General features: G+C 39.6%; 1 protein-coding gene across 3 annotated transcripts in view; it reads right to left on the reverse strand.

Moving 5' to 3' along the window:
* LOC121933205 (myosin VIIA and Rab interacting protein) overlaps nt 1-27558 on the reverse strand; it is a 183247-nt gene that overhangs the window by 16992 nt on the left and 138697 nt on the right. For 2 of the 3 annotated variants that reach the window (XM_042472614.1, XM_042472615.1), the window contains exons 9-12: nt 17661-17838; nt 13441-14084; nt 6658-6897; nt 1982-2044 (exon numbers count right to left, since the gene is read on the reverse strand). In XM_042472614.1, coding sequence (XP_042328548.1) covers nt 1982-2044; nt 6658-6897; nt 13441-14084; nt 17661-17838 — 1125 coding nt within the window. The remainder of the gene's footprint in view (nt 1-1981; nt 2045-6657; nt 6898-13440; nt 14085-17660; nt 17839-27558) is intronic. The other variant, XM_042472616.1, reaches the window with a different exon arrangement.

Here is a 27558-nt window from a genome sequence, read left to right on the forward strand (position 1 = left end):
ACATGCTATGAATGTACAAGACTCCAGATTCTACCCCAAGTATCTTCCCTTTTTAAAAGAATCAAATAAGAGCAGTGGACAAATAGTTTATGCAAAGAAGGTCCTCATGACCAAATCCAACTGTTAGTCCCAAACAAATTAGATCCACTGAATCAACAGGATGTTCATATGTTGACTTATACATTTTCCATTGATTCAGTGGGTCTGCTCTAGTTAGAACTAACAATTGGATTTAGCTCTATGTCTATAATAGAGCTATATCTATAATCTCATGCATGGTCAAAGTATTTATTTGGTTTAATTGACAATTGCAGATTAGATTGTTGGGAGGGGGAGGGGGCAATGTCAAAATTTTATGAAGTATCAGAGAAGGCTTTATTTTAAAATACGTAGTGGCGAAGGGCTTTTCCCCCCTTCCTTTTTACACTTTCCCCAAAACCTTGTTGCTACTGCAAACATCAGTTTGGATGTTTGAATATCTCAGACATAATGTCATGTCGCTTTTCCCTCATCTAGAACATCTCTGGGAATGATGATTATCTCATGATATGTACAGCATGGCTACACCAGAAGCTACATCACCACCTAAGGTCTGTCCCAGGAGTACTCTGTGCCATGAACTCAAATAAGTTGTTGAGAGAAGCCAAAACTGTGTTTGGGTGGAGGCAGAGAAGCAGCAGCCTTGGCCACCTTGTCGTTAAAGATAAGACCAATCTGAACTTTCTTTTAATATGGAGAGAGAGAGGACAGACAGGCCAAAATAAAGCTGCTTCGGGTCATTTTGGAGGTATGCTGTTTAAATGACACATGCATCTTAAGAGGACAGAAGCTGTGCCAAAGCTGTGCTCCAGTGCTTAGGGCTGGAGCAGGGCTTTGGTGTGGCTTCTGGCCTTTTAGGACACATGCATTATTTAAATAGCATACCTCCAAAGTGACCTGAAGCAGATTTATTTTGGCCTGTCTGTTCGGGCCCTTATTCAGCATACTTTTAGAACAAATCCTCTTCACATCAAATGCAGACATTCAGAACCATCACATGCTTCTAACAAAGGGAATAGACAGAAAGGCAGCAAAAGAAGAGTGCTGCATTGTGGAGAAAGGCTTTCGTTGTGGTGAGTGCTTGGTGCAATCACGTTTCAGTAATGTTGCATAAAACACTGGTGATAAAAGATCGTTTTTGATTGCTAATACTAGAAAAACCTTACAAAGAACATAGTTCACAAACGCTATTACTTGTAGTTTATTATGACGAATAAAGAAGTATTTAAGTATCAATAATCATAGTGCAAAGGATAACTGACTTGTTGTTTGCTGTTTTTCTTTTGTTAATTTGTTATACTGTTTTGCTGAATAATGAGTTAATGGAAAACAAAACAGAATACCTAAGACATACCTTTAAAATTAGAATACTTTTAAAAATCATACTCAGACCCTGTAAAGCAAGGGCCCACAAAACCTTTTGGACTGGCAGCTACATGTGGGATTTTGAGAGCATGAAACATCCCAAAATGGTTGCTGTGGTGGGTGTGATATAAAGGGCAACTGATAAGGCTAAAAGACAACATGTCCAAGAGTCTGAGTGCATTTGTGGGTGCACTTGTATATTGTCAACTGAAGCATCTGACCTATATTCTTCATTGACCCTTGGGCCCTGTGGCATTCAAAGGTGTTTTTTTTTAAAAAAACAACTGAAAATGGTGGGCAACTAAAGACTTTATAAAAATGCAAATCCCAGGATTCCATAGGATGGAACTACAGCACTTAAAGTGGTGTTGAACTACTTTATTTCTACAGTGTAGACGCACCCTAAACCAGCAGAAAAAGTAAAAAAAAGAGGGGAAGGAAACATGGCCATATGGGAGGTGTCATAGCACCTTAGGTGCTACCATAGAGATCCCTGCTCCATCAGAAAATGGGCCTCTGCAAAAAGAGTCATTACAGTAAAAGATCACTAACAGAAACGAAAACATACTATTCTCACCTGCTGAAGTGCTGAAGTTAAAAACTGAAGTTTAAGATGCAGATCAAATGCCTTTTGTTTTTCCTAGGCAGTTGGACAGCAGTTTAGAAAGATAGAGAAGAGAGACAGAGATAGTAATTAGATGACAATGAACACAATTCACTGAGAAAGAACTATGGAGTGAAAGAAAGACAGAAGACACACAAGAAATGTGTTATAGTTTCTACATACAATTAAATCTTGAAGTCAGGCACTGAGTTGTGCAAAATTTTAGCCTTTCCTCATCTTTCTCTGATATATTTCTTTGATATATGTTCAGTGCTTTTAAACTGCTTTAAATTAGTGGTGCTTTTAATAGGATAATTCATTTAATTGTTATAATCTTTATTTATTTATTTATTTATGCGGTATTGACTTTGATTTAATCTACGTTTTGCATTCTCTTGGATCCCATGTAGGAAGAATAGTGGGATATAAAATCAAATAGTATACATGGCATAACCATGCAGTGTCTTTCCTGCCTTTCATTGCCCTCTTTCTCATCACCATTGGCTGTATCTTAGTTAGAGAAAGTAAATTAAAAGGAACAGTCATTATAGCTCTCCAGATCCTGCTAGACTGTTCACCATCTATGACCATTGGCTATGCTGGTTAGGGCTGATGGCAGCTGGGTTTGGTGCTCCAATAGCAGGAAGCAGTGAAGCCACTCCAGAATTTAGCCCAAACTAAGACCTGGAGCTGAACTATCCCCCAGATAGGTTGAACTGTTTCAACTTCAAATGCAAACTTACACTGAAGCCACCAAAACTGCAGATACTAGCCATCACCTAGTGATGGGAATTGCAGTCCTATGACATCTGGTGTCCACACATTCCCTTTCCTACAACAGATTAATAACCTGCTTGCCAATTAATTTAATGAATTCTTTTATTTATTTTCTGAAAGTGGATTTAAGGAAGGCATCTTTTTAAAGATTCTGGAGACATGTCTTAAGTTTAAGATGATATAAGCAAAAGTGGTCATTAATTTCTAGAAGAACGATCATCCCAAATATTTTAATTTTCTTCAGATTTTAGAATGTAAAATGTTTTCCAGTGCAGTAGTATAATGTTTAAAATAAAGAAGTACAAATTCCATCAGTCCTAAAAGAAACTGATTTCAGCTGTTCCACTTATCATCATTAAGGATCTTCTTGTCATAAGTTTGCTTGGTGAATTTTGGAATATTACGTTTGAAAAGTAATTAGTTCTAAGGCTCCCAAAGATGTTAATATAATTACAATTGTGTTTTAAAAAGAAAACACTTCGTATTTTATTCTTCTTACAAGCAACTTCTCTTATTCACTCCCCTATCACCTCCAGGCATAAACTTAAATACAAGGCAGCAACACAAGGCATAGAACAAACCAGCACATGAGCTATGGTATATTTATTCTTCACCATTTAATGAATTCATGCTCCCATCACTACACAAATCACTGCAAAAGGAATGAAACTATTTCTATGCAGGTTACAGTCATAAAGTGGTATCTTTATTCTTTTGTTATGAAAGATTATTACCAGTAACTAATTCACATCATTCAGGCAGGTTACAGATTGCCCGTTTGGGGCGGCTTGTGTGAAGGCTGTGCTCAGCGGCACGAAACGGAGCTCCTTTCTGCTCTGCGCAAAGGGCGCACTAAGCGCCCTGGCACGGAGCGACGACGTCACGTCCGCACCACCCCGTATAGAGGTGGCGTGGTCGTGACATCGTCATGGCGGCCCCCATGTAGATGGGGTGCTGCCATTTTGTACGGACTCAGTCCGTACTAGGGTTAGGGGTGTGTGGAAGCATCGCACCTTCCTAACCCTAGTACTGTACGGACTGAGTCTGTACTAAAAGGCCCGTCTGTAACGGGCCTCAGTTTTCCTTTTTAAATAAAATCTGGTGCAAGAAGGAATGAGCAGGTAAACCCTTCCCGTTTTAGTCAACAGTTTCAAATTATTGTGATTAATTAGAGACTAAAGTTTTCCTGGTGATTAAATGTCTATTTATTCATCCATCCAGTGAACCTATTATGAGGTTTTCTTAGCAAGATTTCTTTAGAGAGGGTATGCCATTGCCTTCCTCTTTGGGAATGTAATTTACCTAAGGTCAGCCAATGGGTTTCTGTGGTTAAGCAGGTTTTTGAATACTGGTCTCCCAATCTAGTACTCAAACCACCAAACCTCAGTGGTTCTCCATTTATTCAATCATACTCAATGCCCAGTCAAAGTTTACAACTACAATTCTATAAATCAGTTCAAAGTTTTTGCTCTCATCTAAATAAAGCAAGTCATTGCGAGAACAACGCAGTTTTAAGAAATAGTTCATGAACTTGTTTTCCTCTACCCTCCTTTTTCCCTTTTGACATTACTAAGTATGTGAACAGAAATGGTCCTGTTTTAAAAACTCTTTATAGTGATTTTATGACACAAGAAAATAAACCACAATAACAACTGGTTAACAGCATCTCTTCCTGGAACATATCACATGATATTGCCTCCTTTTGTTATCTGCTGGCTCATTCACATTAGCGTTTTGCGCTGGGTAGATCTGGAGAGATTCGGATAAATGCAATACTGAATCTGACTGAATTTGACCTGAACTGAAGTTTTCACTAGGTTTAACCCAATTGATTTTCTCCGACACAATTTAACCCTCTCGAAGTTCACAATGACCAAAGTAATGATTCAAAATGGATCCTCCATATTGATCGCATTCAATTATGTTTGGGTTTTTTTGTTCTCTCTCTCTCTCCCTCTCTCTCCCTCTCTCTCTCTGTGTGTGTGTGTAATAAAAAACATGCCCCCAAAAGTCCACTCGTTCTCTGCTTTGGGTTCGCAACCTGGGTTATAACGCAATGTGAACGTCCCCTGGGTGAGATATCATTTGGCAGGCTTTTCTTTTCATTCATGCAAAAACCTAAATGAATGACCTCCTTTCTGTGATGCAGTGCAATAAATCAATTTGGCTTTAATCCTGATTTTGAGTGCTCAATGTGTGGGGTTTAGGTGTTGGTTGCCCTTTGTTTGCCAGTGACCAAGAACAAAGATGTTCCTGAGTTAAGAAGACAAGACTCATTGTTGGCAGATTTATCACTTTCATCTGCCATCCATTAGGACCCCCCCCCCCCCAGGGAAAAAAGGCCTTTTTAAAGGTAAGATTCCTTTTATATTTCTTTGGTGGGTGTCTGTGTGTGCACACCAAGGCTAGACACACACTGGGCAGTACTGGATGGGCAGTGTCAAATGCTGTGTGTGATAAAGTGAATCAACAAAGTCTGTAACACCAGAAAGATAACAAAAATTACTGAAGTGTGATAAAGGAAAGAGTAGTCCTGATTGCATAGTGCTTTTGAAAATAATGCATTTTTAGGAGAGTAGCTTGGTGTGATAAAGTCTTTTGATACATTTTCAGATTGGGGTTGGCAACATGCAACCACAGGCTTGCATAAAGTATGCTGTTAATTTTTTTACCACTGCTGCTAAAAAAAAAACCCCAAACAACCCCAAATCCACTATGATGTTTTACCCTTCTGAAAGAGAAGGAGATCCTTTTAAGTAAAATAGTTAATAAAGTACAGACATTTTGCCACAAGAAGCTGAAGGGGTATTAAGATAGAAATGTCAATCAAAACAGTGACTGTCCTGAATTCATCCATTAAAAGCTACATGCTCCTTACCCTATGGACTAGCAGCACCATATTTTAAAACCCCATACAAGGGACAGTATGGAGACTGTTTGGCTACCAGGCTGTAGGGTGACCATGGTTGGCCTTACTAATAGGCAGAGCAAAGTAACTGCCTGAGGTTGCTAACACCCATTCAACCATTCCTCTCTCTTCAAGGACAGAGTTCTGTGTGCTATGCCACCTTCTTCAGTCTTCAGTTTCCTAAACTACCCTACTGCTCTCAAATATGATTAACGAGTGCCAATGTTAAACTTAAATATAACTGCTTTTCCAGTCAGCTGCTCTATAGAGTATGGAGATATGTGTGTGTGTGCTCTTGTCCTTTGCCTTGGTCAAAAATGTTCTGGGCCACCCCTGGTTGTGACTACAGGGTCAGAATCACTTTTGTACTGTTGGGAATCAGAATTTCCCTCCAAATTGTACCCTGTTCCTTACCCTATTTTGTCTGTGTTTCTTCAACTCCTGTCTCTTTTGGCTGTATCTACTAGAATTGCCTTGCGTATGAGAAAGATTATCACCAGCAACCGGTTGTGAGACAGTGGCTGGTTCTGCTGAACCATTCCAAAGTACAATTTGTCATTTAAATATCTGCAAAGTGGATTACTTATTATATTAATTATTTTTATTACATTTACAGCCTGCCCTTTCTCTGATGAGTAGAAGGCAGTATACAGAGATCTCTTCCTCTCCATTTTATTCATCACAAGCACATAGTGAGGTAGGCTGGGAGAGGATGACTGCCCCAAAGTCACTTTTCACACTGCCCCCTGCAGCTGTCAGAGCACTATGTAATGTCATAACTCCATGGTACTTCAACTTGGATCTCCCAAGTCCAACAGACTAAATGCTATCTCAAACTTGGCTCTTGTTATTAAATAATTCTGATATTACAAGTTTAGTCATGGAAGTGGCTTGACAGCATAACATGTGAAATGGATCCTGAATATATTATCTGCCAGCTGTTCACCCACCAGGTAAGACTTACCTTCTGTAACTCCTCCTGAATGCATTTGCCACTATCTTCTGAAGATACGCAGGATTTCTGAGTCTCAGATTCTGTTCCAGGTTCTGACACCTGTTCCTCTGAAGAGGTTTCCCTACTGTCACTCATTTTTGCAGCTAGTTCATATAATCTTGACTTTAGCTTTTCTTCCAAAGGGTCTGTCTGTGTTTGATGCTGTTGATCTTCACTACTTATGTCAGTTTCTGATAAATCCTCAGATGCCTTATATAATTAAAAAGAAAAGAACAGGATAAATAACATCTCAAAGAAAAAGAAAAGCTGTATATACAAAAGCTGTTATACACTGCAAAAGATCTATAAAGATATCACTTTGATGACTGCAAAACAAATAATAAGGAGAAATGGTTTTCTCTTTGCTGAACAGCATGTGCTCCAGACAAATCAATTCTCTGTAGATGACAACAAACCTCAGCTCCACTTTTGATCTTGTACCACAGTTTTTAAGCACTATATGTTATGGTACATATCTAATTTTCCATGGAGCATTACTGTTGTTATCTGCATAAATCTTGTGTACCCCCTGAGAAATGCTGAATGCATTTTACACCAGTTTACCTCAATTCAGAATGGGAAACAACTTTCTTGGACTACAGCTGCCAGTTAATTCATACCCTACTTCTTCAACTAGTAAATAAAAACTATCTTCAGAAAGAGTGAAGGTAGCCTTGCTTAGACTTGGTGTCATATTTCACTGCTCACATTCAAAGAGAGGATAATTCTCACGCTCCATTTGGAGAAGTCTGTCTCAGAAGAAGAGAACCAGGATGACATGCCTCATCAGCTGCAATGATCTGAATTGGAGGGGCCTAGCCATCAGTCACCTCTCTACAGACACCAGAGGCCAAAACATAGCAGGAGCTCTCCAACGAGATTCCAGCCCCTCCAGAAGAAGGGGAGCTGGAGGTTGATTCTGAAACAAATCTAGTCCAGAGTCTCAGAGAAGGCACAGAGGTCTGATCCAGAACAAGACAAAGCACAAAGCTTCAATAGAAGATGTATCAGGAATAGATTTTCCTGAGCAGTTGCAAATGTATGAAGGAGCTTTTCAGTTGATGTTGCTCCAGGGCCAGTGTTAAGGACATTTAGACTTTCACCTATCTTATTCCCTACTCTTGGTATTTTATGAATTGCAACCTGACATTGACATGCTCTACTGGGCATTTATAGACAGAGACCAGGATAATAATGAAGGCAGCACCTTGTATCGGAAAATGAAGGAGACTAATGGGAGATGGAAAGTGTGCAAATTTCAGTACGTGAGGAAACACAGGGGAGAAATAGACCACCCCTTTGGAGCAGCATCCCATCACCGCTTTCAGCACCAGATTGGAGCTGTGCCAACTGCACACTACGGCCCCAATCTGACATTTTTTTGGCCCCAAAAGGAGTGGCAAAATGATCCTCCATTTGCAATCAGAAAAAGAGTGCCTTAGCTGCTGCAGCAGCACTTTCCAGTGCTCCTTTTGGTGTGCATCATCTAGTTGCTGTGCCAAAGGAGTGCTGTGACACCATCCACCATGTGGTTGTTTGAGTGGCGTGATGGAAGCTTGGGGTGGAGTCATGGCGTGCGTTGTGCAGCTGCTATGCCCTACCTTGCTCCAAAGCTGGCGTTAAATGCAACCCCACAGTTTCAGAGAAGAAACAAGGTCAGAAAGAAAAGAAAAACCAGCAAGATAGAAGTTGAGAGATTTTTACATCCCTAATACAGCAGCACAAAGAATATACAGAAGATGAAGGGAAGAGAGTTGAGAAATGTCACCCAGACAGAAACAAGCCCTACATTATGCTTTCATGGGTATGAGGAGTGAGAAAAAGTAAGTAGTTCTGAGTTGGATAATGAAGTTCACAAAGAATGATAAAAAGGCATATCAGCTCCTGACAATGAGAATGACAAAAAACAAAAATGAGGGTTAATGTGAGGCATCTATCTACACATTGAATGTTCAAAAGTAAGTATTTTTGTTTTACTTTGATAAATCTAGAATGAATTTATATCTAGTGGAATGCATCCAAATTTAGGGTGATGCAACAGGGTTGGCTAAAACAGACACCACTCCCATCCTCAGGTGACAGCTACTCTAACTCCAAGCAAGTTGTGTGATGAGTGTCACATCCAAGGTTTGTGATGAGTGTGACAACAAGGACCACATCAATGGGGTGACTGCTGAGGCTTGGGCGAAAGTGGGATTCCTTCTCCAATTGGACTAAGGCACTTTCTGTGAACAGATCTCCTCTGTCCATGGATGGCAAATCTTGCACTCACCACCTCCTTTTGGATCCACTCTACCACTCTCAGCTCCACAAATGGTCATTTTCACATAACTGTTTTTTTAAAACCCATATCTTGTATCTTGTAAGAGTCAGCAGTGTGATGCAGCAGCTAAAAAGGCCAATGCTATCAATGGAAGTATAGTGTCTAGATCAAGGGAAGTAATAGTGCCACTCTATTCTGCCTTGGTCAGGCCTCACCTGGAATACTGTATCCAGTTCTGGGCACCACAGTTCAAAAAGGATGTTGACAAATTGGAGTATGTCCAAAGGAGGGCCACCAAAATGGTGAAGGGCCTGAAAACCATGCCTTATGAGAAAAGACTTAGGGAGCTGGGTATGTTTAGCCTAGAAAAGTTAAGAGGTGATATGATAGCCTAGTTTAAGTATTTGAATGGGTGTCACATTGAGGAGAGCAAGCTTGTTTTCTGCTGCTCCAGAGACTAGAACATGGAACACTGGAGGCAAGCTCCAGGAACAAAGATTCCACCTCAACATTAGGAGGAACTTCCTAACAGTAAGAGTTGTTTGACAGTGGAACACACTTCCTAGGAGTGTGGTGGTGTCTCCTTCTTTGGAGGTCTTTAAACAGGGGCTGGATGGCCATCTATTGGGAATGCTTTTACTGTGAGTTCCTGCATGGCAGGGGGTTGGACTGGATGGCCCTTGTGGTCTCTTCCAACTCTATGATTCTTTGATTCTAATTGAAATATAAACACATTGTTTGTAAAATGTGTATTTGGATTAAAAAGGGCTTTCTCTTAAAAGTTTATCTTCTGGTAACAACACTCACGTGCACACATGATAGTTTTAAAAAGTGCTCAGTAATGCATTCAGCATTGTACATAAAAAGATGGGCTCTGAATTGGTTTACTGTTTTAAACTGAATTCTTTCTTGGCTGGCAAATTAAACATAAGCACCACCTAGTGGAAGTATGGGAACCAAATCCTAGAGTTTATATTTTACCCATTTTGATGATGTATTGTGTGACAACTGTAGGACCATTATTCCAGCATATTTCCTCACTTAGGAAAATCCTTATTAGAACATGTGCTCTCGTTCCCTTCAACTCTTATGTTGGCTATACAATGCTTTTTTAAAAATAATACAATGAACTCCAACATCACCATGATGTCAAAGCAATTCAGAAAGCATACATTGTACAACATGAAGCTTGTACTCCAAGCTAAGCTTGTTGGGAGCTGACGGTAAGTTAGTTTATTTCAATTTCAGTGTTTTTAGGTTTTAATATTAGAGTTTAACTTGTGTTAGACACAGATAATTTGAAATGTACATGGATTTAAATAAATTAAAAAGAGCTGTGTTAATTGCTCACCAGCAATGAATTCCAATTATACCAGCTGAATACTTGAGTGACAAGCTAGCTGCTCTGTGCAGTAGTTGATCTTGTAGTGATGTCTCTTTCCTGTTCCTTATAGTTGAAAAGGCCTACTGGGAACCAAACTACATGTGATTCTTAAATGCATATTTGCATTTAATGTGCAGGTTTTTAACAATGCCAATAGAATCAGCTAGGATGAAAATTATTGGGAACACAACAGGATGGGAGGGGAGATTTAAGCCTATCTCCCTGTTACCCAAAGAAAGTGGGGGTGCTGGGGGGGGTCCCCACCAACTGTGTGAGCTTCTCCTTAAAAGTTGGGGGAATTTGCTTAGCTCAAGAATGCTTCCTTGGGAAACTCAAGGAATGTTTCCACCTGGGTATATCAGTACTAACTGATGGGAACTCCAAATCTGAGGGAATTAATAAGGTTTTATTTAGAAACATGCAAGGGTGCAACCAAACATACAATAGCAATTTGGACAAACACAGCATTCAGAGCTAACCAAAATGGAAATATGGAAATTGGATAGCAGATAGCAAAGGGGTCAATATTTACCTGTCCTGGAGTGATGGCCATGGAAAGTGGGATGTGGTTCAGACTTGTTGTCTGAGGGTGACACAGTGAATACATGGAGCACAGATTGGGAACAACTGTGCTCAAGGAGGCTAGGTTTGTGGCTAATATTTCTATATGGGATCCTCAGCTCAAGGAGTGTGCTATCTTGCAAGGTAACAAAGACCTAATGGTCTTCCCAGGAATCAACAAAGGGACTTCAGACTAGTTGATGGCTTCAACTTTGGGGTTACAAAAACAGTGACTGAATTAGGACAAGACCAGGGTGGATGGATAGGAAAGTTGGCTGGGACCATAGCAGGGAATAGGTTGGAAGTGCTGGCTTACTGCCTTTGGTATAATGAGATCTCCTTTGTCTCCCGGTGCAAGAGGATACACAGAGAGCCCAGGAGGAGGAACGAGTGATTGGCACAACTAGCTTTTGTCTCCATATTACCTGGGTCCTTCCACATGTCTTTGAGTTTCTGTGTCCTTCCCACAAAAAATTCACTTGGTGTTCCAAAGGCCATCATGACCTCTTAAGAATGTGCCTGGCTTGCAGGGTATGCAGGGTGTACTAACACTTCCTTATTGCGAACCTTGGAAAAATCCCTGATGCAAATACTATTTTCAGAGAAGAGAGTTTCTTCAGGACTGCAGCTGCAGAGGAAAGGCTTAAATCTGCACCCTCCTGTCTGCTGTGATCCTATTAATTATAACATTAAAAAATCCTGCACAAATGGAAAAACACACTTAATACCTCATGTAATCCAGTAGGTAGGCCAAACACACCGTAGTAGTGAGTTTATTTCAATCATGGCTAGAGACAAGGAAGAGTCTGACTACTGTCAAGTTAGGTTAGACACAAGTGCCAGAATCCTATAGTGTCACATTGCTTGCATAAAAGACTATTGTGAGTAGCTTGAGAGTTTGCTGCACACATATGGAAGCATCCAAGACATCCTCATGGGAAAAAAGTGATTACGGAAAACAATAGTCAGTGACCATCGTCACCAGCTACACTCATATATTGGTGCCAAAGAAGTGGCCATCCAGCATACATCTCCTAATCTCGTCAGTGCCTGGCTGAGAGGCCCTTGCAGTCAAGACATTTATTTGTGAGGTGCCTTGGGATCCTTTCTGGGGAAAAAGCATTATAAAATTGAAATAAATAAATAAATATGGAAGGGGAGGCTTAAGAAGTCATCTGTCAAAATGCTACAGGTGATTTCCTAAGCTACTCCTTACCTGTACCTTGGCTCCAAGGACCTCTCAGAGCCAGGCACTGATGAAAGAGATGGCTCTGGACACAGTTGGCTTTTGTCAGGCACGAAGTATATGCTGGGATGTCAAGTGTCCCTGCACTGGCAATGCTTAATGGGATCTTGGACATGGTCTTCTGATGTATGGGTTACTGGTTATTTCAAAATCAGGCTATACAAGAGCAGACTATGTTGACCACAAAGCAATCTCTGCAGTGTGTGCAGACTCCTAGGCTTAAAGGAAGTGGTGGTAGGAAAATACAGTTTCCCACTGCAGTGTTCAAGAAATTAAGCATTATGTTCAACTATTTTTCTAAGTCAAAGGCAGAAGATGGAAAATTATTTTAAGAAGAATGAACACAATGACATCCCACCACTGCTTAGTTACAGATAGTTTCAGCATCTCATTACATTTATTCTTCTTGATGGTAACTTTCCAAGCTTTGTATAAGAGGAGGAAATCAATCTGTCTTGTCTGGTGGGGTTAAACTAAGAGGCAGATGAAAAGATAAATAATAGTGGAGACACAGAAGGAATCAAAAGAGATTTTACTAACTGCAAGGCTAATTTAACCTGTTTCCATGAACTATTTATTGGAAAAGGAGGCGACTTTTGACCAGTTCCTACACAGCCCACTAATGTAATTTCTTCTTTGCTCCACACATATCTTCTATGCTTCAATAACCCCATGTTACCATTTCCCCACTCCCTCATAGCTAAATATTATGTATTACCTATTCAGCTACATATGAATGGTTGATTCACTTCCATGCCATCTTGGTTACCAAGAGCAAGGAAAGCATTCTGTTTCTAAAGTTGTTTCCATTATCAACCCATTTGTGTGTGTGAGTGCAGGGCAAGATCACCAACACTCGCCACCATCACTCACCACCATCAGGAAATCAGACCGTCTGACATGTCTTGTAGGATTCCTAAAAAACAATATGTGAATTAGTATGCAGCTTTTGTTTTCTACAGTGTCATACTCTGCTAAACAGAGAAGTATGAGACTGGTTTAGCACTGCCTTTCCCAGCACATTGTCCTCAGGGCACATCTTGGTGAGGATTATGCAACTTGTACTCTCACACAACTGGAAAGTTCCAAGTTTATATAACTTGCTAGTTGCATAAACTTGGAAGGCTGATCTGGCACCTTCAGCAGAATTAGCCTTGGCACATATTCTTTAATAATATAAAATGTGTGTAATGTAGATTAGTAGGGTGGGCCTACTGTACTTACAGCTCTCTCTACAGCAGACCAAAGAGCTGATATTATTTTGCAGACAGCACATTGTATTAATTGAACCTCTATTACCTGACTTGTGCTCAAAGTCTTCTTGTGAGTTTTTGTGCGATTTTTGCCTTTGCATAAATCTTCAGAGAGAGCCTTGCCTTTCTTCCACCTCTTTGATCTCTTTTCTAAGTCATGATAGGCTTCTTCACTCTCACTGCTATCTGAATAATCTAAACTGGTAGCCTGTGGATTGAAGTTTACATCTAGCTCCCCATGTAATTGTGCTTTTTCCTCTCTGGACTTATTGTTACAAGTTCTCCTTTGTACCCAAGGAAAACGGCTAGTTCCCCTAGCCTCTCTTGAAGAACTGATGGATGATGTTTCAGAATCAAAGCATCCTGTCTCACTGGCAAATAGTTCAAAAGAAGGGGAGGTCACTGGCTGGTGCAGTTCATTTCCATAAGTCCACTCAGCATTGCATGGGGAATCAGCAGAGTTTGACAGCTGTTTGGGTCTTCTTCTTAGCTTGTTCAAAGCCACATTCCAATCATAATCATCTTCGCTGTCTGAGCCCATCTCATCATAAGCAGACACAACACTAGATTCATTTTCCAAAGCTCTGAATACTTGGCTCTTTGGTTTGGCAAGCATTCGTGGATGAGGCAACATGACATTTTGCAAGGCTACCCAGTTTCCATCAGTACTCTTCAAAACAGGAGGGAAAGCTAAGGAAACACAAGAAAAATATACACTTTCATTATTAGAACATTTTATTCCTTCAAACAAACTCATAAGTCTAGTTGGGGTTGACATGATTCTTATTTAGCAAAAAAATAATAATTAGGGAATTGGCTGTTAGCAAAGGACAGGCATTTATAAGAGTCTTGCCTCACACATTTTACAGTGGTGTATTGAAACATGGACTAATTGGGATTTGACCCAATTAATCTCAAATCATGTTACAGTTTTAGGAGACTATCACATTAGCTTTGCTGCTGGGATAGAATCAGGATGTAACTTTCTTACGGTGAATCATATCACATTCACCCACTGCCAGGCAGTATGCAGCCCATATGCAACCCGGGCTTCTCTGGGCTTGTCCCACATCTTTTTGGAAATGAGAAAATCCCATTCTTGAAAAGCTGCAAGAGAAACCTGGGTTGCATATGACCTTCATACTGCCCAGCGATGAGTCAATGCGATAAGATCTGCCTTAAGAAAGTTACATCTATTAATATAATTACTGTTTCCTCGATTTTTACCTTGTACAGTATTAGTGGTGATAGCAGGTTTATATTACACTATATATGTTCAGTGCTAATGGGTCAAAATCTATGGTCATTCATGCCTTCTCAGTGTGCCCAAGAAGCACATATGCTCCGTGTAGGGTTGTCACCACTGATAGTATAGACTATAGACCATCCATCAAGATCTAACAGTGTGGCACTACATGAGGGTCCAATGAAGTAACAGGAACACCACCATCCTGGATGCTGATGCAGAAGGGTTTCTTGTAAAACCTGCTGCTAAACATGGATCACCTTAGCTGGATCAAGTGAAAGTCACATTATTATTGTATGACGACCCTATCCTATGGTTTTCTGGGCAAGATTTATTCAGAGGTTTGGCACTGCCTTTCTCGAAGAATAAGAGAATATGACTTGTTCATGGTCACCTAGTGGGTTTTCATGGCTTAGGGATTTAAACCCTGGTGTTCTGAATATCTAGTCCAACACTCAAGAATAGTAGCACCCAAACCACTAAATCACCCTATCAATAAACAGATATTGGTCGTGTCTAACCATTCAAAAGGGCCTTGTTGAAGCCTGACTAAGTTTGAGTCCAACCCAGACTGTCAGATAATTTTTAAAATACTTATTAAAACTAGAAAATAGTCTTGTGTACATTAGCTGCATTTAGCCGTTTTATATTTGGGTAGATAAAAGTAAGGTTAATAAATTCCTGTAACTCAAGATAAGGCTTTTTACATGCACAGTTATTTGTTCATGTCATGTCATAGGACATAATTATGTAAAGAAATATGTAGCATATCTATAATTTGACATTTGGAAAATATTTCCCCTGCAGCATAAACATTACTAAAAAGGAGGAAAACACAAAATGAGAATAATTAAATCTGTCAGGTTCCTAGTTTTGACTATTTATTTATTTAAATAATCACAGTCTATGCTCTGAAGTAGCTTCTTAATTCAAATACATTGGAAAAAATGCCTCAGCGGGCAATTTCATCATTCTGAAGTAACAGAGTACTTTTCCAGATGTAATCTTTTGAAATGACTAGTGATTTGCTGAAAACATTCACATAAACATTACCTACTTGTACTTATTTTTGTAACAGATGCCTGACTACACAAATGGAACAGAAACAGTAGATTAGAAAAAAGTCCAGGGACATTTTACATTTATTGAAACAAGTTTACATGTGTGTAACCCTAGTTGGACATGGAGTAGTCCCCTCACATAAAGCAGGTCTTAAAATAGTTTCTCAAATAGTCTGGACCTAAGCAGTGTAGGGCTTTATAGGTCATGACCAGCAGTTTGAACTGTGTCTGGAAATGAACTGGTAAAGCAGTGAAGCTGTTTCAACAATGGAGTTACACGCTCCACATAACTGGCTCTAGTCAGCATTCTAACTATGGCAATTTGAACCCGCTGATGTTTCTGAACAGTCTCCAAAGGCACCTCCATGTAGAGTGCGTTACAGTAGTCCAAACGGAATGTAATCAAGGCATATGTCAACACAGCCAGATTGATGTCTCAAGAAACAGGGGCATCTGGCACACTAGTTTTAACTGTGCAAATGCACGCCTGGCCACTGCTGAAACCTAGGCACCCTGGCTCAGAGGTGAGTCCAGGAACACACCCAAGCTGTGAACCTAAGATTTCAGGAGGAGTATAACCCTGCCCAGCACAGGCAAAGTCCGTATTCCCTGATCTGCTTTACGACTGACCAGGAGCACCTCTGTCCTGTCTGGATTAAGTTTCAATTTGTTTGCCCTCATCCAGTCAATTACTGACAACAGACACTGGAGATAGCTTCCTTGGAATCAGATGGGAAGGAGAGATAGAGTCCTTCTGAGTCCAACCCTCCAAGAAAGACCGGAACAACTGTGTAACAGTGCCCCCAAGTCCCATCCCAGAAAGGTGGTTCAGAATGATACCATGGTTGATGATATCGAAAGCTGCTGAGAGGTCTAGCAGGACCAACAGGGACACATGCCCCCTGTCCAGTTCCTTGCAGAGGTCATCCACCAAAGCGACTCATCCTCAGGCAAAGGCAATGGCAAACCTCCTCTGGAGAAATCTTGCCCAGAAAACACCATCATAGGGTTGCCATGAGTCTGAAACAACTTGAAGACATATAACACATACATAGATGGCAGGCTGTGTTTTGGGAGTGGGGTGTTATCTGAGAAAATATATGTACTTTTGAGAGTGGTTTTTTGTTCATTTCTTTAAAAAACACAGTTTTGGAAAATGCAGTAGCTGCTGCTTTCTAGTAAAAGTACTAGCACTGGATGACCACAAACACAATCCAATTGTTAGTAGATGAACTTAATGAATTGGAACTTTGTAAAACAACACTTAGGCAAGTTCCACTGATTCAATGGGTCTATTCCAAGTGGGGTTAACAGGAGTTGGCCTTAGGAATGAATCCGCCTGCCCTATTTTGCTTCTTGCATGAGTGTACAAGTGTGGCTAGCTTTGCAAAGAAAAACAGAAACTAGCTTTACAAAGACAACAAATATTTAAAAAGTATATTCTGCAAAACTGGCATAAACTGTGATCGGGATAAACTCCATTTATTGCTTCAGTCACACACTGAAAGAAAAATCTTTCTCAGAGTCTAAAGATCATGCCTCATATACTGCCTGGACCAGTCTCTGCCAAAATCTCAGTAATGGTTAATTCCTTCACATCCCTCAATTGGCATTTTGTACTTTGTGTGTATGAGGACAAGTCAGGCACTTCCATTATGTAGGGTACTGGTTCAGGAGAACATTTTTGCATATTTAACATTAGAAACATTTGACAGAAAATCTGAAAATTTAGCCAGAGTGAGAATCTTTTGGGGGAAATGTCCCTTATCTCTGCTCAGTCAAAGATATTATTTAGATCAGATGTTTCAAAAGCAGTAAATTTTCCATCAGTCTGTAGATAATTGTTCCTTTACCACCCTTCTTTTTAAAACTCCTTTTCCCCTTTTGCTTTCACTCTGAAGACTTAGAATAATTTTCTACAGAACTAAGCAATATCAGTCAGGTATTACTATCTTTTACTTGGTTCATTTAATCGGTCCACACTCTTCCAGCTGGGCAATGCAGATAGCCTGTGCTCTTTCTGCTTCCTAAGTGGGCCTTTTGACTGTCTCCAGAGAGACTCAGGCACAGAAGATGCAAGGTCCACGTCTCTGCTTGAGGCTTCTTCAGCAGTCAGTGAGAAAGCCGACTGAGACCTCTGTTAAAGAAAAACATGGAAAACAACTTTATTAGTAGAAGGCAACAATGGAATTGTTGAAGGATAATTACTGGCAAGAGCAATACTTTGACAAAAATGTAAGTGCAACCCTCTAGGAGAGATTAGGAATACATTTCCACTAGTCTTTCAAAATTTGAACTCTGTTAACCATTCTCTGTTATTTCTTTTGAGAAAGGCAGGTAGTTGTATGTGGGGAACATACAGGGCTTGTAGATATTTTGGACTACAGTTTTCATATACCCTTGCCATTGACTATGTTGGTTAGTATCTTAGGTAGGTCAAAACATTTGAGGGGTCAAAGACTCCACCGGTCTTTAGTACTCTGCAGAAGGTTGTTACCAAGATCAGGTTCATACACAGACAACAGTGATAAAGAGGTGGGGGAGCGCTGTATGTTCTGATGGCCTTATGGGTGCTCTGTGTTCCAGTATTTCTTAAAACCAAATCAAGTAGCTGTTCATCCTTATCACCAGGATGCAGTACCCCCTCACATTCTCCCCCTCTTCCCCAGAAGGCTAATCAAGGATTTTCCCACACTGCAGGAGATTAATTATCTAAGTTGCTCTATGTTTCTTGGGTTGGCTGTATTAATTCACCAAGTAATTATGAACATGCTGTAAGGAACAAGTGAGGCTGCAGGCGTATTGATGGAGGCTGAGCAAAATTCAGAATTACAATGCTAGAACTGCATTTCCCCCAGTATCCTGCTTCTCAAAATATACTACACACAAAATCATAATTTTTATATAACCATTGAACACCACTGTGTTCAAGTTTTACATTACCGGTAGTTTATATCCACCTAGATAACAGAAAGATGCTGGTAATGATGAACAGCCTATATCTTAGGTCTGTACTATAAAGCTGGATAGGACACAACATATACTGATATGATCTTTCCCCCTCAACATATGCTGATATGATCCTCATCTTTTCTTGTTTTCCCTTTGAACTTCCTAGAGGAGTTCCATCAAATGCAAGACTAGTTAACCATGGCAATAAAATATGTAGATACAACTTCCCTTCCCTGCAATTTTATTTTGTTTACACCAGCTGCATCTTCTCAACTATACTTAAGATCAGAAAAAACAGATTGCATCATTTCATCTTAAAGGGAAATTGTTTCTTATATAAAAAGTGTACACTTTGTGTGAATATATTTGGCTGTCATTGCCATTTTGATTGGCAAGCTTCACATGTTGACTTTTGTGATGCTTTGTTATCAAGCTGATAGAAACAGCTTTGCTTTCCCAAAACATAGTCTCCAAACAATCTGTACAGTCCTTTAAAGAACAGAATTTTAGGTCTCTGACACATTACACAATTATATCACATTGATCCTACATCAATGATCAAATTATCTTATGGAACTAGGGATTTGTAGTTTGCTCAGAGGCACTACAGCTCTTTGGTAAGGAATTCTAAACGCCTCACAAAACCACATGTCCAAGGAACCATAGTATGGAGGCATGGCAGTTAAAGTGGGACCAAAGTGCTATAATTATATTGTTTGAAAGAAACTCTATTCTGCAGCACAAATTGTCTGCACTATGTTAGGGTATTTATTATAACACTACTTTCTGTTTCATTTTTTCAAATATGGAATTCATGTTTTGATTTCCTAATCTATTCCAGTTTTATATTTGCTGCTAGGTATTTCACGTACCCAGCCAATTCACAAAAGTCTTTCACCAAAAATTAAATTAAAAAGACAGACATGACTTAGGTAGCAGAGTTTAATAGATAACTGGCATGTATTACCCACTGTGTAACTGTGAATTGCCAGAAATATAGATGCAAACACATGAAAATAGATGCATAGATTGCAGACCAGGACTGGGAAAACTACACCTTGTGGGTAAAATATGGTCCAAGTTTTTTTGTAGCTCTGTAGACTCCCAGCAAGTACCTAAAGTCTTGTGAGTCCCTGAACCCTCTACTTCTCAACTGAGTGAAGACTTTTATTTCTGGTTTAGTTTCTAACTACAGTCATCCCTCCCAACTTACTGGGGGGGGGGGTTCCATTCTGCCCCCGCTCCCCTGTGAAACCAGAACAACACTGATATTCAAGTTGCCATTGATTTCAATGGCGGCATGCTACCATGTGCACCATTTTGTCCCTCCCCCTTGTCATCTGCGAATGGGCGAGACCGTGGACTCCAGGTCCGTGCAACTGGGGGGGGGGGGACAACTGTAATTTCTAGGGGTGGGGTGGGTGCAGCCTATTGCAGAGGTAAAAACTGGATCCCTTACCCTCCACAGTTCCCCACAACTGTTGCAGATTACAAGTCAATACTGTACTACCTCTCTATTATTAACTAACAGTACATTTTACTAAAGGATTACACAAAAACTTTCACTGCACTTGATAATCAAAATATGCTATGATCAATTCTCTGGGACGTATCTTTTCTTAGTACTCTGACAGTGCTGTTTCAAATGGCAACCACTAAACAGCTAGTTAAGAAAATAAAGTGTTTGTCTGTATCCTTTAAGGTAATCTCATTTCCTAAATGTGTGAACTGTACACATTTACTCTAGTAGTTGTACCTTTTTCTTTATGACATTTTAAAATTGGACTAATACATTGCTTTTGGAATTTGTTTAAAACGAACATGTTTTTCTCTGTATAACTGTAAAAAGACAAGTTTAGAACAAAATGTCTGCTTATTAACATAGTGAACTGTAATTATCAGATTCAGAACCACTAATCATCATCATCATCATCATCATCATCATCATCATCATCATCATCATCATCTAATATTTGTAAAAGTGCTCAAGAGGTTCTGAGTGCTATATATAGATAAAAGTAAAAGGTTTTCTGCCCACAGGTTCAAAAAATAATTACCAGTTAAAAGAAGAAAGAATAAAAGAATACTGTGTCCAATTAAGAGCTGATCGAAATGTTCAGAAGAATCCCATGGTGCAAACTTCCTGGGAGACAACTTTAGAGTAAAGGTGAGAAAGGTTTTCACAAAACTGAAAGCCAATTTCAAAACCTCTTTTTACATCAAAACGAACACCCCCTCCTGCACCAGGGAGAAGACTGAGATTGGTCTTTGGTCCCACACTGGATTATTTCTGCAGTGTGTTTTGGACCCTTGTCTCGGATACATTTGTTTTTGTTGTGAATCGAGTTTATAACACACAACAGGACACAAACACACAATCCTCCACTAACATTCTGACGTACAGTAGTAAACTGGATCAGTAAACTCAAGGAAAACTGCATCATATGAATCTTCTGAACTTGTAGACTGGGAATTTAGTCTCTCCTACTCCCTCTTAAATAGGAGTACCTCAGCTAACTACCTCCATTAAGTCCATGACTGCACTAAAATGCAACCTAAAAAACACTCCTGTAGAATTTAAAGACCGTTTAAAGAAAAGATTGTACTACTTGCACTACTAAGCTTAATTTGACAGAGTACCAGAAGAATTCTTGTTCTCTGGACCAAAACCAGGGATACTATCAGGCGAGAATGCAAAAAGATACTGTTTGGAGACAGAAAGAAACCAAAGCCTAATTGGATGACAGATGAAAGTCTTCAAGTAGTTATGGTCAGAAGAGAAGCAAAAGCAAAAGGTTAGGTGATACAAACAGGGTCACAATCCTGAACACAACTATTCAGTTATGTTTGTGTAGGGACAAAAAGAACTATTATAATAACCAATGCAAACAAATAGAAGACAACAAAAATGTAGAACAAGAGATTTCTTCCAAAGGATCCAAGAAATGAAAGGTAATTTCAAACCAAGACTAGGGATACTACATCACCAACAGGAACAGATCACAAGGAACAGATGACATACCAGAAGAATTGCTACAATCTACAGAGACAGAACCAACTTTAGTTCTAACTAAAATCTGCCAACAAATATGGAAAACAAAGCAGTGGGCCACAGATTGGAAACAATTAGTATACATTCCCATCCACAAAAGAGGAGACACATAAGATTACAGTAAATACAGGACCACTGCATTAATTTCCCAAAATAAGGAGAAAGAAAATGGTTCCCAATTGACAAAAGAGTCAGGCAAGGCTGCATTCTATCACCCGACTTCTTCAAGTTATATGCTGAAAATATCATACACTGAGCAGGTTTAGACTTTGAGAAAGAAAGAGTGAATATCTGAGGATCTTATTCATAACAATGGGGTAATGGTATTTCCCACTACCATGTATGGACATGAGGGTTGGATAGCGAAGAAAGCTGACAGAAGGATAATAAATTCATTGGAGATGTGGTGCTGGAGAAGAGTGCTGATCTGAAGGCAAACAACAAGAAATGACCTGCTCATTTTTAAGCAGAGGGTACTAGCAGCAGCTTCTACAGGCATATCTGTATGCACACACCTGCTTCTTTTATGATGAAAGTTATATAAATGGAAGCAATTATGCCCACCATACCCCAAAGGACTATGTCAGCATTTTAGTCTAAGAAAATTGTCAGAAGCAGCTTAATATATTTTTTCTACCAAATAAACCCATAGCTCCTTTATTCTCTCTTCACAGTGTTGTCCATGCCATGTTTTTGGAGAGATTTAAATGAGATGGTGTTGACTACACTCTCAGCAAGCACTTGTGAGGCTGTTTCATGAGGCAGATGTTGCCTTTTGCTTGGGGTTATAGACTAAGTAATTAAATTGTGTTCTGTTCTGATAACCCAGAGGGTAATTGAAATTGTTAAAAGTTAAGATCCCAGCACTAGTACTATAACCCAGAAAGCTACAGACATAAAATGGAACAATCAATCATGTCCAATGTGGAAAGCAAATGAAGGGAAAGGAAAGCTGAATTTGCTAGACAGGCATTTTAACATAGACTGTCTCCATTAAGATCTGCAAAAGGTGGTCATTAGCTACAAGTGTCCTCTGAGACTATTCCTTTGTTGGACATTCTAGAGGGTTGATTATTTCCATATACTCAATGACCATAGAAGCGGAAGCAATTAACCTTTGTCTTAAAGTGCTTAAGCTTTTTGGCTAAGGTGTTATGGCCACACAAGCATGGGTGTGAGCACACACAAGCACAGCAGTGTTTTCCCCAAATAAGCGTATGCACACACCATCCCAGCATGCTCCTATCCCTTGCAATTTCTGTTTACTGCTGCTGTTTACTATTACTAGTAGGTAAGCAATGCTCTGGGAAGACATGTGGGTTTTCTCTACTGATCAGAAAAGCCAAGGTCCACAGAACATGCTGACACACGCAACCCAAGGGCTGCAGGCTGTAAAAAGGTAAGGGTAAAGGTTTCCCCTCTGACAAGGTGGTCAAGTCGTATCCGACTGTAGGGAGAGGTGCTCATCTCCGTTACTAAGCCAAAGAGCCAGCATCGTCAAAGACGACTCTGTGATCATGTGGTCAGCATGACTGCACAGAACGCTGTTAACTTACCACTAAAGTGGTACCTATTTATCTACTTGCACTTTTACATGTTTTTGAATGGCTAGGTTGGAGGAAGCTGGAATTTGTGAAGGGAGCTCACTCCATCCCACGGTGCTGGGGCCTCGAACTGCTGACTTGCCAACCTTGCGATCATCAGAGTCAACATCCTAACCACTAAGCCACTGCAACCCTGTAACTCCCCCCCCCCCATATATAGTTATTTAAATTTTGACCGGAAGAAACCTGAAACTGTCATTTACTCAGTGATTAGCTCAACCTGGGAAAAATGTGAATCACTGAATTTATTCAGTGCTTGCAAGTGTTTAAAGCTATCACAATAAACAGAAGCTTGAAACAGCTAGGACACTTAATAATATTCCTAAACAGAAGGATTATTTAGGCATATTCCCATACCCAATTATATACATCTCTCTCTCTGTGTGAATGTGTGTACTGAATTTATATTTGTGTTGAGTATTGACTTTACCTACATTTGTATATAAAGAAAAGAGATGTATTTTACTGTAGAATAACTCTTATGAAATCGGTTAACATTATCACCCTATCAGCTGATATTCCTTTGTATCATTCATCACAGTGTCTAAATATGAATTTATTTAAATTTAGGCATCATGTTTAGAAAACATTTCTTCAGAAATGGGATTTAGAAATGGGTTGCTATTTTTGCTGAAGTGGACAAGATGATGCAGTCAGCAATGACCTAAAGTTCTTCACAGGTTCAATACATTTTAATGATTTATTCAGAGTTTGGGAATATTACTTTTAAGTCTAAAACTCTCAGAATACCCCAGCTAACATGACCAGTGGGCAACAACCATGCATTTTGGAGGGATTCTGGGAGCTGTAGTTCAAAAACTTAACTTTCTATGCTCTGCATTTATTTATGACAGCAGAGAAATATGAGATAAGGCCTATGAAATGAGATGAACATGGAATATGTACAAAACCAGAGGCAAACTTCAATTTCAGAGAAATTATGATACAGTAAATTATTGAAAAGTGCAACACAAATTGATTTGGATTAAAGCAGCAGATTGAGTGGGCTCTCGTCTACCAAACATGCGATATTATCCGTAGGAAGCCATTTCTAAAACATAAAATTTCTCCTTGATTTTACAACTTCCCTGCAGCTAAAGCTTCCTATGTTCCTATCTGTCTAGTGCTTTGACCTAATGATGGGGCTGGGAAAAGGAAAGAATAGCTACCTTTCCCAAGTCGCAAGCTCTTGAAGATTCCCATGAAGACTGATAAATATAAAATAAACATGGTGGATCAGTGTGAGGAACCAATAAATATAGTCCAGGAAAATTCAGATTAAAAAATTAAGGCAAGAAGACAGAAGAAAAATCTGAAATAAACTAGTGAAGCCTTTAGTCACACCAGAAGATAAAAGAAAGAAAAGGAGAAAGGAAGAAAAAACCTGGGAAATCAAGTTTTACTGGAAGCTGTTCAGAAGCTCGACATTTATTGGGGGGGGGGGGGGATTTGTCTATTTTCCTCTCATTCCAGAATAAAGACGTTCTGGCTGAGAAACATTTCTGTCTGATTTTGCTACAAGAAATCAATAGCCATGCTATTTATATACAAAACCAAAAGTTTCTTTGGGTGCATTCTACTGCTTCCATTGACCTAAGTACCAAATTACGACCTGAGTGACTGAGGTTTAATTCTGTGTGCTCACATAGGATTATGCACAACCAATTTAATGGAACTTGCTTCTGAGCAAAAAGTCATAAACGTGTACTCTATATGATACTAAGGCTGCCTCCAGACGGATTTTAAAAACCCTAGAAGTCCTGGGTTTTGTGTCTGTGCTTTCTGATTTTATTTTGGAGATCCATATGAAGTTTATTTCATCTTGAAGTATTTTCTGGAAGCTCCCAGGATTACCAAGGATGTTTTATTCTCTCTCCCAGGTCAGTTTACATCAACCCAGTATTTTTCAAAATGAAATGTACTGGTATCTCTACTTAACCTTATTTGTACTACTGCAGAAATAGTAAAGATGGCCCCCAGCAGTAAACACAGCTATTTTTTCAGGACACAGATTCAAAAGAGATCAAGCTATAGAAAGAGGAATACTAGAATTAACACAAAACAAATCATTGGCTAGTGTGATCCTGCTAAAGCATTTCAACAGTTTTACTATAACCTCTGAATAACAAAGGCCCAATGAAAATGGGTGAAAATCAATTTCTAAAATGTTGCATGATACTGGATGTGACACATGATCAGTGGGTGGTGGAGGGGAAAAACACACAGGGCACACACACACATGAGTTATTGGATGCAAATTTGTGAATAAGAAGGCTCAATCAAAATAAAAAAGAATTGGAAACTCTCAAGACTTCCAGAGACTTCCCTCCCACTTCTTGAGATGCCTTAAGACTGCTAGGACAATTTGTGAGGAGCCGGTTGGTCTCATAGGTGCTGTCCATATAGATAATGTAATACAGTGGGACCTTGGTATCCATGGGGATCTGTTCCAAGCCCCTCATCCCCCTACAGATACCAAAATCTGTGGATGCTCAAGCACATGTTGTCCCCAATGTCAATGTGTGCATGTAGTCATGTTGCCCCTAATGGCAGTGTCACCACATGCATGCGCCACCATTGGGGACGACATAGGCTTGCCATCTGCAGATGCTCAAATCTGCAGATGGAAAGTCCATGGATACTGAAGTCCCACTGTATAAAGCAAATCTATGTAAATATGAGTAATCTAAAATGAACAGTACATGTCCTCAATATGCACTTCCCTGCAAGAACAAAATACAGTTGTTCTCAACATTCTGATATTCCAATTTAGACAGAGATAAAAATGTTTAATTAAAGACATCTTAAGGGAACCCCAATTCTATTATATTTATGCTCAGCGGGAAATTAGCTCCATTGAATTTTGTATTACTTCTGAATAACCCGTGCACAGAATCAGGATGTTCAGAATGCAGCAGAATGAACTGAAGTCACAATATCATTTGATACTCAGTGAGTCTTCCACTAATACAGACCTTTTACCCAGAAAATGTGTGGAAAGAGTACCTTTGGTGGGAGGGATAAGGGTGGGCTGTTCTATAATTTAAATCCATGTAATCAGCTTTTTATTAAGTTTAAAAATAATGACTAACAGCTTGTCTGAGCAAATATGTGCAAGATTTCCCTGTAACATTTCTCTCTCTCTAAGTATGTGGCTAGAAACTAGTTGTTTATTTAAAAATGAAGTAAGAGTATGACTAGGAAAGCCAGTATGGAGAATACTGGATTATAAATATAATTGGGAACAGTAATATAAAATTTACAAAAATGCAGCTGGTTGATAGCAAAAGTGGGTAAATTTGGAAGAAACCAAGGTTAATGACAGTTGGAAGATAACAAAGACTTTTCTATTATTCCCAAAAAACGGGATGACTGAAGGAAATATATTCATGATCAATGACTCCAAGCAACCCTCATACAAAACAAATGTAGACTTTTCTGCTGAATTACTGTACCACTTTATAGAAATGTCGCTTTACATTATCTTCTCTATTTTCTCTCCTCCTATAGCATTTCATCTCAGCTTGGCTAGATCTGTCCTATTGTACTTAAGTGCTAAGACAACTGAATATACAAACTCTATTCAATAATGGAATGAGCACTTCGTACATATTATGGGCAGCTCTAAACTTGAAAATTTGTAGTGGCTATTTGTACATGGATACATGGAAATGAAAATCCAGTTGAAAATTAGGCCACAGATAGCTGGCATACAAAACTAAGTAAGGCCTGTTACAGACTGCCAAAATAAAGCTGCTTCGGGTCTCTTTGGAGGTATGCTATTTAAATGATGTATGGGTCCTAAGAGTCTGGAGGTTGCGCCAAAGCCACACTCCATTCCTAAGCACTGAAGTGCAGCTTTGGTGCAGCTTCCGGATTCTTAGGATGCATGCATCATTTAAATAGCATGCCTCCAAAGAGACCTAAAGTAGCTTTATTTTGGCAGTCTGTAACAGGCCTAAGTATGTTATTTAAGACTTGTCTTACTTTGGAGTAGAGTAAGGAGCAGGAGGGGTTTTTTTCATGGGAGGGACTGGTTGAGTCTGGCAATCCTGGTGTTTGTTGACATATTTTTCTACTTCAGTGTACGCTCATCCATGAGATCAGCGGTGAGGAGCTAGATCAGGCTACCTCCCCCTCATCAAAGTGTTGTGTTTGTTCTTATTCTGTCCTCCCTCTTCCTCCCCCTCTCATCTATGTTGTGTCCCCATTGTTTAAATTTGCATTCCCCCCCCCCATCATTTACTTA

Source organism: Sceloporus undulatus, chromosome 6 (assembly GCF_019175285.1).
Source record: "Sceloporus undulatus isolate JIND9_A2432 ecotype Alabama chromosome 6, SceUnd_v1.1, whole genome shotgun sequence".
Taxonomy (NCBI): Eukaryota; Metazoa; Chordata; class Lepidosauria; order Squamata; family Phrynosomatidae; genus Sceloporus; species Sceloporus undulatus.